This window comes from Phoenix dactylifera, chromosome 7, assembly GCF_051530095.1.
Source record: "Phoenix dactylifera cultivar Ajwa chromosome 7, Ajwa_hap1_PhDact_Kaust_v1.1, whole genome shotgun sequence".
In the NCBI taxonomy this organism is placed as follows: domain Eukaryota; kingdom Viridiplantae; phylum Streptophyta; class Magnoliopsida; order Arecales; family Arecaceae; genus Phoenix; species Phoenix dactylifera.
Genome location: NC_143196.1, coordinates 28,108,808 through 28,121,596, shown reverse-complemented (window position 1 = coordinate 28,121,596; position 12,789 = coordinate 28,108,808). Strand labels below are relative to the sequence as shown.

Here is a 12,789-nt window from a genome sequence, read left to right as displayed (position 1 = left end):
TAAGAATCATCCTATTTGGCCTTGTTTATGGGTTGAATTCGGCCATTCGGCTGCCACCATCAGCCACCCTCTGCTGCCCGCCACCGCCGTCTGCTGCTACCTCACCAGAACATGACCATAGTAACCACTAGCCCGCCTCCCATCCTCCTCTCTTATTTCTTCTCTCTCTACTTTATCTCTTCTCCCTCTTTCTCTCTCTAAATAGCTTCATGGATCCTAGAGGTCCCATCCACCTGTAAACTATTTTACAGACTTGAGTTGATCCCTACAAAGAGACTTTAAATCGCCCTAGTGCCCAGGCTGCCTACTAAATAAATCACCTTGATCTTGTCAAGTGTCCATAGAACCCATTGCTGATGAACTTTATTGAACGACGTTGGCCCTGATCGAGTCCATTCCCTATGATTTATTAATTAAGTCGCTCAGGCCTGACCCACCCAGAATTGTCGAATGCCATCTTCGGCTAATCGTTTCTATTTTTTATTATTTTAATTTTATTTAAGTCATTGAATAAAAATTAATTTTGCTTTTAATATTTTTAAATAGGTTTAGCATATCTTACACTCCTTATTATTTTTCAAAATATCATGCTTTCTATGCATAAATTTACTTTTGGAAATATCATGCTTTTCTTAAAATTACGGATCAGCATATGTATTATAAAAATTATAATTTATTATGAAAAATAGTTTATGAATGTTTTAATGAAAATAGCTTTGTTATAAAAGACGAATCTGATCATGCCATTTACTATTTTTATCTATATATATATACGTTTTAAGAAAAAAGATATAAGTTTTCTTAAGGCTCAAAGATAGTTTTGTATGATCCCTAGAATTTGGAAAATCGATATCCGGAGCTAGCATCCATACGAATATAGGCCCCCGCCAGTGGATATAAAGTTGGTACACGTAACAAGAATCTTTGTCGATTATGAATATAGGCCACGGGATCAATGACCATAGCATGAATATATGTGAGCAATATTTTGAATTATGATATGGCTAAATAACAGAAAGATAATTTATAAATTTATTTGCAAAATGAACTTGAAACCATGTTTATGAAATATGAATAATTTATGCATGCATAATTGGCCGTTTTAGTATATTGTACTATGAAATATTTTATTTTGTAATATCTATTATTTTTCTTAAATGATGCATTGGCATGAAAAAACTTATGCTTCATTCGATAAACTAGAGTAAAATTTACTTACCGAGCTGTATCGCTCATATATTTCTATTTTTATTTTTCTCTCTTCAGACGAATAGGGTTGATAGGAACAAAGAATGATCCGGGCTTGGAGTTCGTGCCAGTAAGCTTGATAATTTTGTAAAAAAAATAGTATTTTAAATTAACTATGAATTTGTAGTTAATGATTTTCTGAATATTGAGGATTATGGATTTATATTTGGATTTTTTTTAGATGCTCTGAACCGGTATTGGTTGCATTTAATAGATAATAAAATTAAATTCCTATTTATTCTATTATATTTGAGATAGATTTGAAAGCTAAATATAATGTTGGCTTCGTATTATCATGGACTGTATCCTTCGGCAGCACTATCGTGTTATGTCCCGGCTTTGGGGCGTGATTTTTTTTTTTTTAAAAAAAAAGGTTCATGGTTTTAATCAATGCAAGGCTTATCATATTTTGCGTCAGAAAAAAGAAAGAAAGAAAGAAAGAAAGAAAGTTAAGAATACTTTTTCAATGGTGATGGAGAAGTGGAGATAAGCTTACTAGGGGTATAGGGATTCGAATTCGGTCTCAGGGTCAATGAAACAGTGTGGGGGCTATATAGGCTTCAAAATCTGGCTTGTGGTGATAAATGGAAATGAGCAAGAAAACGAGTTAGGTATATTTCCGGCAACATGTTAACCTGTTTGTTAGTTAATAGTCAATGCAATGAGGGTCCACAAACATTAGGTCCAAATACAGTTTGTTCCAACATAAATCATACACAATAAAGATACATTTTATGAGGACTTTGTTATGATTACGTTACGTTAGGTCAAAACTCAACAAATTTAAGTCCAGCATAATTATAGATAAGTCTCAATAATCGGCCCATTTTGACCTAACTGGAACTGGGACAGAGGATTTTAGATCATCTTAGAAAGTCCCCAAGATTTGAGCTAAAAAATATGGTATCCATGGTCAGCAACCTGTTCACAAGCAAAAACGGCCTAACCATAATCAACCAACCAATGTCCTTTCCGCATGACTGAATAGTTCTCAGATCGAAGCCTACTCCCAGCATAAAGGGGCAGGGCGTCGCAAAATTCAGGCCCGTCCAAAAATGAAATTATTAGTTGGACCAGATCCATCAGCTCAGCAGTGGACCACAATCGGTTTGAAGTTAGACCGGTCCACCGCCAAGCTGATGGATCCGATCCAACCAATATTTTCTCCATCCCAAGAGCCTTTCCCCATTCCTCTCCATCATGCCATAGCAATGTGTTACTTAGTTTTTGGCCCATAATTCTCGCCCTCTTCCATCAACGACCTTGACATACGTCCAACGTTATCATGGTCCTTCTCATTTTTCAAGAGTCAAGCCAACTTTAATATTATATAAACAAAGATGTTGCTTTGGAGTCATGGAGAAGCAGTTTAATTTATGTGACAAGAAATCAGTCACCAGTCCACTTTTCTCCGCATGGCAACAAAGATATTCCAATACATATATAGCGTAATAAATAGACAGGAGGGAAGATGGCCGCCTTGATGCAAGCCTTGATACACGGAAGCCGAAATTCATCAAACGCCGGTGAGGATCCACGGGACTGGAAAATGATGTATGTTGTGAATCTGTGATACACTTTTCTTCATTGAAACCAAGTTAACCAAGAAATAAGTATTTAGCGAGAAATCATGCCACATATGCGGGCAATTTAGACAAGAAAATAACACGATGTCATTCCTTTTTTTTGTTTTTTTTCTCCAACAGAGTGTAAACAATGGCCAACTTTGAGATACATGTTTGACTCATAGCCTTGTTCGAGGAGTATTTTAACAGTCAATGTCGGTGTTAACCAATCCTAAAGTCCAATATGCACTAAGATGACTTTCTGCGCTGCGATCCGTCTTGTAATTTATTAGTTCCAATTTCAAAGCGCCGTAAGAAATGACCTGACTCCTAATCGAATTATTTAGGATTTAAGATTGAGAAAAAGTATTTTATCGACTAATAGTGGCTATATTGGTATATTACCAAACCATGCTCCTATTGCTATAGAGGTAGATATAGAGTTTTTGAGAATACACCTCAATGACCAATGGTTAATGGGCGGTTTCACTGAAATGGGTAACGATGATATCGCCAATTTAGAAAATGATGCGGAGATGAGTAGCGACATCTTCCTTGATGCATGGGGAGTGCATGGGCCTGCTGGTGCCGCGGAAGTGGGTAAGAATCTTAAAAAGTGTTGCGAATGTTAATCTTAGGATGGACTGCGCAGAGACAGTTCCCTTCTTTCCTGTGCATGCTTTGTTTTCTTTTGCTTTCTTAATCGTAATATATTTGGTTCTGGCTGCGCCTACTGTGAAGGTTTGGCAAGAAGATAAGTTTGGTGCCACTGTAGCTTCACTTTATTCGGTCATGTGCTTCTCCACCATGACATTTAAACAATTTTGAGTCTCCCTCTCTCTCTCTCGCACACGCACACAGAGAGATTGGGGAAATGGAGAGGTGATTTCATTAGGTCTTCATTTATTCAACTCGTTAAGAATGAAGTGTGAGGTTGAACTTCATATGAAATAATTAGCGGGAGAAAACAATTATATAAATAATTAAGTTTAAAATTTAAATGATTTATGATTTTAAATTAAGTTAGGTTCCGATGTGTATATCGTCTGGCCGGTATTAGGGCTTGTCGTCTCCACTAGGAGCGGTGTCAAAATTAGGGCTGCAACTCAAATGAATTGGATGGGATTGGGAATAAACTCTAACCTAAACTAGCGTATAATTCTCCCAAACCTAGACCAACCTGATCTCCGGTTGAGGATTCTCTAACCAAACCTAACCCGACCACATCTCAAACTAAATCCCAATTGGTTTTGGTTAGCTGGCTCAGGTGGGCCAATTTGGTTGTGCAATGTTAGCTAGATTTAATTGAATTGAATGAGAATTTTAAGATAGGAAAGAAAGTTCGGATATTTTTATTGGATTAATATTTGTTGAACTGAGACCCCAATTATTCATTTCAATAGCAAACTTACACATAATTTAACAAGATTAAAATTATGATTACACAAACAAACAAATATTTTATGTGAAACATAAATATGAATTATTTATTCACATATATAGCAGATGATGTCGGCCACATTGGGTTACAGTCAGGTCAGGTTGTTTGATGTGGCGTTAGGATACAGTTCATGTTGAATTGAAGGTCAGACTTTAACCCAACCCTTCTTGAGGTTGAGTTAGTATTTTTGAACACAATCCCAACACAACTTTATAAAGCCCCAACCCAAGTTGGGCAGGTAGGTTTCGACTTGAGCCTCCCTCAAGGTGTATCCCTTGTCAAAACTGATGGCTGAGAAGCCCAGGCAACTGTTGGAGCTCTAAAAGCACTGAAATAGGTGACTTTTACGAAGAACAGCAACCGTCAAGGACCCGGAAGAGAGCTGAAACCGAGGATGGAACAACAATACAGGAAGGGCTTGGGAGAGAGCTTGAGGGAAACCAGGTGGAATAAGGAAGGGCCTTAGACATGGGCATAGCAATTCAACCCCTCATCAGGTGGAATGGCCTAGTCCCTCCAACAACAAATATGGTATGTGACTATGTATCAGAGAATAGGCTAGTCCAGTGGATGCAGTAGTGTCATTGGGAGGAATAGGGTGGAATAAGACTGCGTCAGAGAATAGGCCACTCCAGTGGATGCAGTAGTGTCATTGGGAGGAATAGGGTGGAATAAGTTGCCTATTCCACCCCTATTACATCCGAGAAACAGGCCCGTAGCTTCGAAACAAATATTGAAATTGTAGAGTTGCAAGAACATAACACAGGAATCAGATTGTCATGGTAACTAGAGTTGAACAACCAAGATAGAAAGACAGTTCCACACATGTATGGAATAAATAAATTATTACTGATTATTTTGAGATCTTTTCCATGTATAATTCATGTTTATGCGTTTCAACTTCATCTCTTCTTCACTATAGTAACATGCACTTTTTTGCTGAACTAAAACTCATTTGCTATAGCTCAACATCAGAAGGCTCCTAAAAACAGATTAAGATTTAGACTGCTCCAAGACACCATTCAATAAGTTGACATGATGGAGTTTTAGATACAAAAAATTCAATCCATTACTAATCATACATACGTGAGTTCACATCATTGGCTCCTTGATAAAGCAGTCTTATATAAATTAAAATGCTTTTTATTAAGAGAAAAGAGCAAGTTAGCAGAGAAATGATTGCAGAAAGAATACGGAACAGCATTGATGAACACAAATACTAGATTTTAATACCCATCAACCTATTATAAAAGATATTAAATCTGAAAAAAGAAAAATCATCTCTTGGTGGAAAATAGTAGATACAAAAAAGGCAGTTCTGAAAAAGCATTTATCAATTTCATAAGGCCAGTCCCTCCAGAAGCATCTGCTGGGATTCAACGAAACTCTGAAGCAATCTTGACACAAACAAGAACCTTAAGCTTTTTACAAGGTAAGGCTTTCGTTGTGGACAAGGGTAAATATTGGATGTCTAGATGGAATGATGTCTATGATGAATTTACAATATATCTTATTGGTGGTGCTGTAGATATCTAACAGCAGGTGACGGGAGCTTGTGTCCATGATAGAAGTTAAAGGTCTCTTTGGGGAAAATCATCTTCAGTGGAAGTGCAAGATTACGTTTTATTAAGCTGGCAGCTGATGACCTAATGACCAGGAATGTGATTTGCTCAGAGTATCATTAAACTAACAAATATACAAATTGCTCCAAGTTCGATAAGGCACTGATAGAGCTTTTCAAATATTGGAACGTGATTATTCTATCAGAAAAAGGCACACTATTTACCATGCAACAGAACTTTTCTGATTTACATTGAAACACCAAATTGATTACAAAAGTAGAAGTTGTGGTGTAATAAATGAAGAACAGGAATTTAGTTCAACTCAGTAATATCATCTGCTAATCATAATTGCAGGAAATATCAAATGACTGGCTGTGAATTTTCTACACATGAAGGTACCATTTGCAGGTGGAAAATTTTAAATCTTAATTAACCCTCTCATTTTCAACAAACATCTCCTTCCAAATAGCATTCTATGAACTACACCTGGACAAACAACTTGCAGATGATACCTCAGAAGCAACGTACGGTAATCACTTCTCAGAACGTACCATGCTAGTGACCTCCAAATTTCTCTTGCAATTCTCCCTCAGTTCCTTTAGCCTAAGAAGAGCAGAATGCTGTCATACAGAAAACAAAATATTCATATCTAGTGAAGAATTTAAGGATGGAAACAATCTCCAATGTCACCTACTCTATCTTTAATACAAGAAAAAAAACATAATTCAAATAGTGGAGAAAAGGAAAAACTCTAGCAGTACTGCCCTTTATTAAGCAGATGATAACTCAGAAAAGCCTAATTAAGATATCTCACTCAGAAAAATGAATCGCCAACATAGCTTAGTTTCCTATTGCTCCTCCATTATCTGGCACCATACAGGCTGCCTTTCTCAGACCAACTGCCATACACACAGCATGTCATTTTTGAGTGAAATTTCTTAGTCAGTCATTGCCATCATCATATGACAGACTGAACCTTGGGCACTTGGACAAAGAACTGCAGAGTTCAAAAGAAATCAAAACAACACAACTCTTCAAACCATAATAAGCAAGCACTATCCCAACTTCTGGGGTCTGCTTTATGACTCTTAATTCACCCAGCATCCCCCATTAGTCTTTGCCTTACCGAGCATGCAATAAAAGATGTTCATGGGAAAGGGAGATGCCAGAGAGGTGAATATAGATAAAATGTTTTGTTCGTGATTAGAAAGGGAATGGACAAGAAAGTCATTTACTTTCCTAAATTAAGAGGTCAATTTTGGATTAATTGCACTACTCACATGTCCTGAGGATGTTATTGACAAATTATCCAATTTAAAATGCAACAGTTAATTGTAAATACAGTAGCAGACTTGGCTTACATACATAGACAATGATACCACATCATATGCACATGCTTACCTAGACAAAATACACAGTAATGGAGACTGGAATATCATATGCATGCAAATACATACAAATAATAAACTATAGCAGAAATAGTGACAATCAGGCTAACATGTAAACAAAATTACTGCTGTAACCTGGTTCAAACGAATGAATCATGCCAAGATTTTCGTTCCTGAGTTCAACAAGAAAATTGAGCAGACCTAACTACAAATGGGTCAACAAGAAAATTGGTCAATCTAACTTGATGTGCACCACACATGGAAATGACTTAAGCATGTAATAGAGAACAACGGGACTACCAAGAGGAGCCACATAAAGCACAGGCCTGACCATGACCATATAAGCTGCATTAAAAAACAAGGACCCCAAGATAGAAAGTAATGGGAATGTGGTTTACCTATAAGAAAGCCTTAAGAGATAACACAGCTTACCAAGTCAACCATTTAGTCCATGACGCGAAAGCAGCATTGCTTACAGGTTGACAAGGTTGATGAAGTAAGGTACTAACATAGTGATTAAGAAAACTAGATGACAAAGTCAAAGTTAACCCAAATGTTGCAAATGATTATAGGCCAAAGTTGGTTTGTTGAATTCTTTAACTCCTATCTTATTTCTTATTCTTACTTCGTGATCTTTCACATCTAGCAACCTTTTGTAATCCTGCCCTCATTGCAGTTGGTATCCTTGGTCGAAGAAGAGTTTTTCTCTTTTTCTAAGAGAAAAGACAGAAGAAAATTTGTTCTCTCTCCCTCTTTTCCAAACTTGCCACATCACCCCACTCCATTTGGATCATAAGGATTACTTTTCTTTTCTTTCTTTCCTTCCTTTTTCTTTCTTTCTTACTTACTTTCTTTGTTTCGTGGATAACAAGGGTTAGTTTCGAGGAGCCTCTAGTGACTCCAACTCTTTCTATATAATCTTTCACAACCTGCCATCCTGTACATAATTCAAGGGCTGGAAACTACTAAAATAATGTTCAAACCATTATGATAGGTTCATTTTAAATTTGAGGGAACATAGAACATTGTTTTGCCAAATTATTTCATAAGGTAATAACCAGCTTTTACAATACAACCATCAAATCACTATAAAAAAAACACATGGCAAGGAGGCACTTTATTGGCTTCAAATTTTGTCAATAGAACCAAGTCTACTTTAAAAGGGTTGTGCATATGGAAAACTGAGTTCTTTCTTCATTCACAATAAAGATCACAGCAACAAACACTTAGATGAGCTACTTAGACTCCACCTTACTTAGGTGGCCACCAAAGAGCCTAAACTAAAGCCTGACGAGCCTATAAAGGTAGGGCTAGAAATGGGCCCATCGGGCCGGGCCGACTTCATGTCCGACTACGGGCTAGGCCTGAGGAATTTCAGGCCATGTTTGGGATTAAATATAGAGCCCATTTGTTTTTCCGGCCGAGCTCGGTATATCATTGGCCCGGCCCGAGCCAGAGCCCGAACAAGGCCCGAAATGGAGCCCAAATTCAGACCCAAACAAGTCTCAAACCCTTCATCATCCTTCCTTAAATCTTTGGGCTCACAACTATTGAATAATGGTGTTTTCAAGCCTCAGTAGAATCTTCTGAAGGCATAATAGTTGGATGTGATTCAAGACATCTGAAAATGATGAAAACTCTGAATTATCAATAAGAAAGCCATTTGTGACTCAATGGACAACATTCCACTCCACAAATTTAAGCTGGCCCAATCCAATTTAGGTCAGGCCCCCAAGCTTGGGTTTTTCAAAAACAATTGGAGCCTAAGCCCGGCCTGAAGCTCGAAAAAAAAATCTAGTCAGGCTTAGGTAGGGGTATGGCTAGGCCTAGCCCAATCCATTTCCAACCCTATATATAGGTTATTACTCCCAGGAAAGGGACATAGGCAATCGGAGCCACTTATGCCTCAAACAAACTCCAATGTCCGATACACCTACACCCAACCCACTAAGCATATTCTCTGAAAAAACTTCATGGATCTAATGTCCATAACACAATAACCAATCTCCTAAACTTACTCTTTAAGCTCATTTTACCTAACCCCTTACACTGCTTAGTTGGAATCTCCTTAGCCTCAGGGCACTTGACCAGATATTGGATATCCTCTTGGTTGCCCATCTACCATCTAGAATGTTTTGAAACACTAAGAACAGAATCTCTACAGTTTTGGAGATTATTTAGAACTGAGCAAATATAAATATGGAACCCAAGTACACCCCCAAAAATATGATGACTGCTGCTTCTAGCCTTATACCGTAAAGACATCAGGCTTATAAGCAAAATAAGAGCACAAGGAAGTTCATTGAGAAAGTGTTTCATATATCTTCTGATACAAAAAAATGGATGTGATGAAGTGAGTGGTGAAATCCATATCAAGTAATTCTTAGGGCATCATATAGGATGCTCCAATTTTAGTTATTAAACAATTCATTTCATGATTGTTTTACTTACACATAATTTCAAGTTATTTAATTTCAACCATTATCAGTCCAACTTACCATTCAATTAAAGCAACACAAATATGAATTCCAATACTTTCGGAAGTAACAGCTATGGACAGAATCAACAGATCAAGAAAATTATTTGAGTTAGAATTTACTTTAGACACCAAATTAGTTTTGTGAAGATGTTATAACGCCAGATGAATTTCTATTTCAGATTTTCAGACTTCTTCAACAACCTGTAAGTCCATCTCTGCCTACTTGTACTTAAGAACCTCCAAATTTACAAGGGATAACCCAAATATTGCCCTGCAGTTCTCCTAATGATTTTCTACAATTTTAAGAGAAACCATCTTCAACTATGCTTTTCAAACTAAACAAACATCTTATTCTCCAATTATAAGAATCAGCACTAAGCCTCTCTATCAAGGTAACTTCTGAAGGCAACAATTCTCTATGTTATTTTGTGAACCAGGGCCTGGTAAATAGTTTGATGTTTCTTAAAGTCCTCTTTATTTCTTTTGCTTCTGTTTAACAAATAGTTGCACACTCCTTCATATACGAGAATGCCCAGCAAAACATCCTTAACAAATACAACTTGGAGAACTTTTGGGTTAAACAAAGCAGTAGCCAACAATTAAAAAATTTGGTATATTTAAAAAAGCATTTTCGTTTTTCTTTCTAGTGGCATTGAAGTGCTAGGTATAAGAGCTTAATGTTGCAAAGGGTATCAGCCAAAAATTTACATCCTGGAAGCTCGTGACTCTGTCAGATAACAATCTACAAGAAGTTCAAATAGAAATCTTATGAGTGGGTTGTAGAATAGCAAGCTAAGTTCTGGATTCCCATTCCAGTGAGCTGTCAATCATACAAGTAGCCAGGAATCCATTTGGCTTTGTTAATTTATATAAAATCTGTAGGTCTTCCTTTTTTCAATTAGTCTGTGATTCACCCAACCCTCTTAATTTATTTAAAGCCTTCAGCAAATTTACATGGGTTACTTCCTAAAGTCATTATCAACAAAAACTCAATAAACAAAAAAGCAAATCAAAAGGTAGATGCATCTGAGTGACTCACCAGATGTGCAGTCTCACGCACAAGGACATTTTCTGTATGAAGGAAAAGTGATCTCCAGCGCTGCATGAGCTCAAACTCTATCTCTGTAGATTTTTTTGAGTTGTCTCGAGCAGTTTTGGAAGTATAATCATGACCATAGCACCTTGCTTCTAAAGACCTAGCGAGCCTTTTGCTCTTCTTCAATGCTAAATAAAGGAAATTTATGAAAAGCAGCAAAAGTCTGCATTAGCATAAATGCACATTTCCTGCTAGAGTAATTGTGAAGTATTGACGACCACTCAAGATATTTTGGAATTCAAGCAATATCTGACACAAGCTTACCAGCAAGCCGGCCTCTGGTATCCTGGTAATGAAGATCTGTCCACATATAAGCAGCTGCCCAAATGGCATATGCATGATACAAATACAGTCAGACACTTAATAAACCAAAAAGCTGGATATTCTATTCATTTTGCTCCTACAACTGTATTGTAACTTTAATATAGTGTCCCCAGATCTTGCTTAACAAAGGCAGGGATCATGGACCTACCTTTGAGACAGAAAGAACAAGCACAAGATTTTTCTGAGCCCATGCTGCCTTCATCATTAATGCTTGATCCAACATTTGAAGCAGCATTGGCATTTAAAAATCCCTCCATGTTAGCCATTTTGAAATCCAATGACCCAAACGGCATCAAGCATTCTAAAAGGCCTGATTCTTCCGACTGGTCTTCAGTCAAACATTCACCACCATCAACATTGTTTCCCTTCGAAGTAACAATATTCAAATTGCTAAAATTTGAAGCAGAAGATTTACCATGATCCATTTCAGGTGCATGTCTCACGGAATCTGTACCATCCCTTTTATGACCCTCTTGACAGGGTTGTTTAGCATCATCAAAGGAGACACCCTTGCCCTTGTGGTCTACCACATTTTCACACATTTCAGATGCAGGACCAGTGTTGACCTTCCTGGCAGTAACATCCTCCACCATTTCACGTAACTTTCTTCCAAAATCAGCATTCCTAAAACCAGTCCGCTGAGTGCCCTGATACCTCCCAATCTTGTTCTCAGCATCATTTTTTTCTGAATCCAATGACAACGGCCTCTTGCCACAAACATTGGTTATATCACCAAAAACAGCCTGGTTGCGAGGAACCACATCTTGGGAACCACCATCACTCATTGTGCACAATTTTTTTCTGGGTTCTCAAATACAAGATTTCTTCCACAAAACAGTAACACTGCTAAAACACAAGAAGTACTGTTAGAAAACAAAGGACATTAGAGTTCAGTTTGGCTATTGAAAACATGGAAAGAAAAAGAAATAAAAGAAAAGAAATAAGGCCATATAACCATCACGGCACAAAATTGAAATGCTAAGGGAGCAATCACATTTCAAAATTCTTGGCTCGAAATCTAATTTTTAGGACGGATCTAGAGATTATCACATTAAAAAAAATCGATTTTCCAAAAAAAAAAAACCCAGGCATTGAATAAGGCAGATGCGCAGAAAGTTGCCTCAATATCCAATTTTTAGCATGGACTTTCAAATAATCGCATTAAAAACCCATTTTTCGCAAAGCCCGATTCACTTAAAAACGTAAATAAGCATAAACACCCAAAAAAAAGAAGATTTTGTTTTCCAGTTGCCTGCCAATCCAAACACAACGCCCGATTCGACCATTCCCACTGAAAACAAAAGGGAAACCGATCAAAGAACCTCGATATGAGCCAGAAAACCTCATCGATCGAAACATCCGGAAAAAAAAAAAAGGTGACGCAAACGTATACCTGACCCACGACAAGAGCCTAGTGTTTGAAAGTCACCCAATTTAGAAAAAGCATGCTTCGAGATCTTAAAAATTTGAACTTGTCAGAGGAAATCGATCATACATAATCCAAAAATACAGCAGGATCTTCTCTGCTTTCAGACACTAACCTTCTCGCAAGCCGCCCTCCGTTGGAGGAGAGAGAGAGAGAGAAAGAGAGAGAGAGAGAGAGAGAGAGAGATTTGGGCTGGGCAATGTGGGAGGGAAAGGGCGCCCCGATCCGCCTTTTCAGAACAGCGAATACGCGGAGAACGC

The 12,789-nt window shown here is 37.6% G+C and overlaps 1 protein-coding gene across 5 annotated transcripts; it reads right to left on the bottom strand.

Moving 5' to 3' along the window:
* Window positions 1-6,035: 6,035 nt before the first annotated feature.
* On the bottom strand, window positions 6,036-12,789 carry LOC103720314 (uncharacterized). 5 transcript variants are annotated; one of them, XM_039119943.3, is made up of 6 exons: window positions 12,645-12,782; window positions 11,519-11,946; window positions 11,252-11,431; window positions 11,044-11,097; window positions 10,723-10,907; window positions 6,036-6,436 (listed from the first exon to the last, which is right to left on the bottom strand). In XM_039119943.3, the coding sequence occupies exons 2-6, from the start codon at window positions 11,886-11,888 to the stop codon at window positions 6,350-6,352; spliced, it is 876 nt and encodes a 291-aa protein (XP_038975871.3). In that variant the 5' UTR covers window positions 11,889-11,946; window positions 12,645-12,782; the 3' UTR covers window positions 6,036-6,349. The 5 variants fall into 5 exon arrangements, with proteins under 5 accessions (XP_038975871.3, XP_038975869.3, XP_089780521.1 ...); XM_039119941.3 differs by having other exon boundaries at window positions 11,252-11,946; window positions 12,645-12,789; XM_089924395.1 differs by having other exon boundaries at window positions 11,252-11,949; window positions 12,645-12,769.

What these genes read in the sequence shown, in the direction of transcription:
- LOC103720314 (XM_039119941.3), bottom strand. Translation starts at nt 11,888, where the DNA reads ATGAGTGATGGTGGTTCCCAAGATGTGGTTCCTCGCAACCAGGCTGTT. An exon ending in TTGTTCTTTCTGTCTCAAAG is followed by an intron (nt 11,098 to 11,251) that starts GTAGGTCCATGA and finishes CCATTTGGGCAG; the next exon opens with CTGCTTATATGTGGACAGAT. An exon ending in TGCGTGAGACTGCACATCTG is followed by an intron (nt 6,437 to 10,722) that starts GTGAGTCACTCA and finishes TCTGTATGACAG; the next exon opens with CATTCTGCTCTTCTTAGGCT.